Source organism: Oryzias melastigma, unplaced genomic scaffold, assembly GCF_002922805.2.
Source record: "Oryzias melastigma strain HK-1 unplaced genomic scaffold, ASM292280v2 sc02735, whole genome shotgun sequence".
Taxonomy (NCBI): domain Eukaryota; kingdom Metazoa; phylum Chordata; class Actinopteri; order Beloniformes; family Adrianichthyidae; genus Oryzias; species Oryzias melastigma.
Genome location: NW_023419306.1, coordinates 1 through 1,195, shown reverse-complemented (window position 1 = coordinate 1,195; position 1,195 = coordinate 1). Strand labels below are relative to the sequence as shown.

Here is a 1,195-nt window from a genome sequence, read left to right as displayed (position 1 = left end):
CTCACTTGGCACAAAGTCTTTATACCTGGTTTGTGTTAAGGTCCAATACAGCAACAGTACACCAAATCTTCTCGCAAGTCCAAGATCAAAGCACCACCAGCGGCTTCAGTTCATCACCAGAGTGGGTCCCTCCAGAGTCCAGCACAGCAACAGCACGCCAAAGCTCCTCGCAAGTCCAAGACCAAGGTACTACAAACTCCCAGCTCGTCAGCAGGAAGCAGCCCAAGGTACACACTACCTATTCCTGCATCCCGTCATCCGGGGAACAAAGAGACATCATCATCTGCTTCAACCACTTCAAACGACTCGGACATAACTGCACCACCTAGAGGACTCTTCTCTGATCAGAAATTCCTCCTTTTCAGACTGGTGAGGACATTGAAAACTACCTAATGCGCTTTGAACGCATCGCCAAAACATATAAATGGCCAAAAAAAAAAAGAGTGGGCATGTCGTCTGGTCCCACTACTTTCGGGTAAAACTCTAGAAGCCTACACAGCCATGGATGAAGACCGAGCCCACTGCTATAAAGACTTGAGAGCAGCACTGTTGGCTAAGTTCGACATTTCGCCTGAGACTTATCGGCAGCAGTTCCGCTCAACAACTGTGCCACATGATGAGAACCTGACCGAAACCTATCATCGCCTGAAGTCTCTCTATTGACGTTGGATCCAGCCGGAACGTCACACCAAGGACCATATCGGGGAGGCCATCATCTTGGAGCAGCTCCTGCGGGTGTTGCCACCTGATGTAAGAACCTGGGTGAAGGAGCACGAGCCGGCAGAGGGGATCACCGCAGCAAGGTTGGCTGTCCAGTACCTCAACGCCAGGAGAGGAGCAGCTTCACACCCAACAGGTGCAGCGCATCGACCAGCCCAGCTGTTTCAGCAAAGAGGTTCGAGGAGGGAGAACGCTCCAGACCCTCCAGGTACCGTCAACACTGCAGCAGGCCAGCGATCATCTGGTAAGGACATTGTTTGCTTCTATTGTCAGCAAGCGGGACACAAAGCTTCAGTATGCCCCATTCGAAAATCAGAGGTCACAGGTGCATGTTATCCACCTAGACCTGAGAATGAGCACACTGAGAATACAGATTTTGCAGTTCAGAAACATGTGGACGTGACTGTTAATGGACAACCAATCACAGCCATGTTCAATTCAATTCAATTCAATTTTATTTATATAGCCCAAAATC

General features: G+C 49.8%; 1 protein-coding gene across 1 annotated transcript; it reads left to right on the top strand.

Annotated features, from left to right (window-relative positions):
* Window positions 1-43: 43 nt before the first annotated feature.
* Window positions 44-1,151, top strand: LOC112139805 (zinc finger protein 24-like; the record flags this gene model as incomplete). Its single annotated transcript, XM_036211307.1, is given in 1 exon segment — window positions 44-1,151. A coding segment is annotated over 1 exon segment (650 nt), but the record flags the coding sequence as incomplete, so codon positions are not given.
* Window positions 1,152-1,195: the final 44 nt, after the last annotated feature.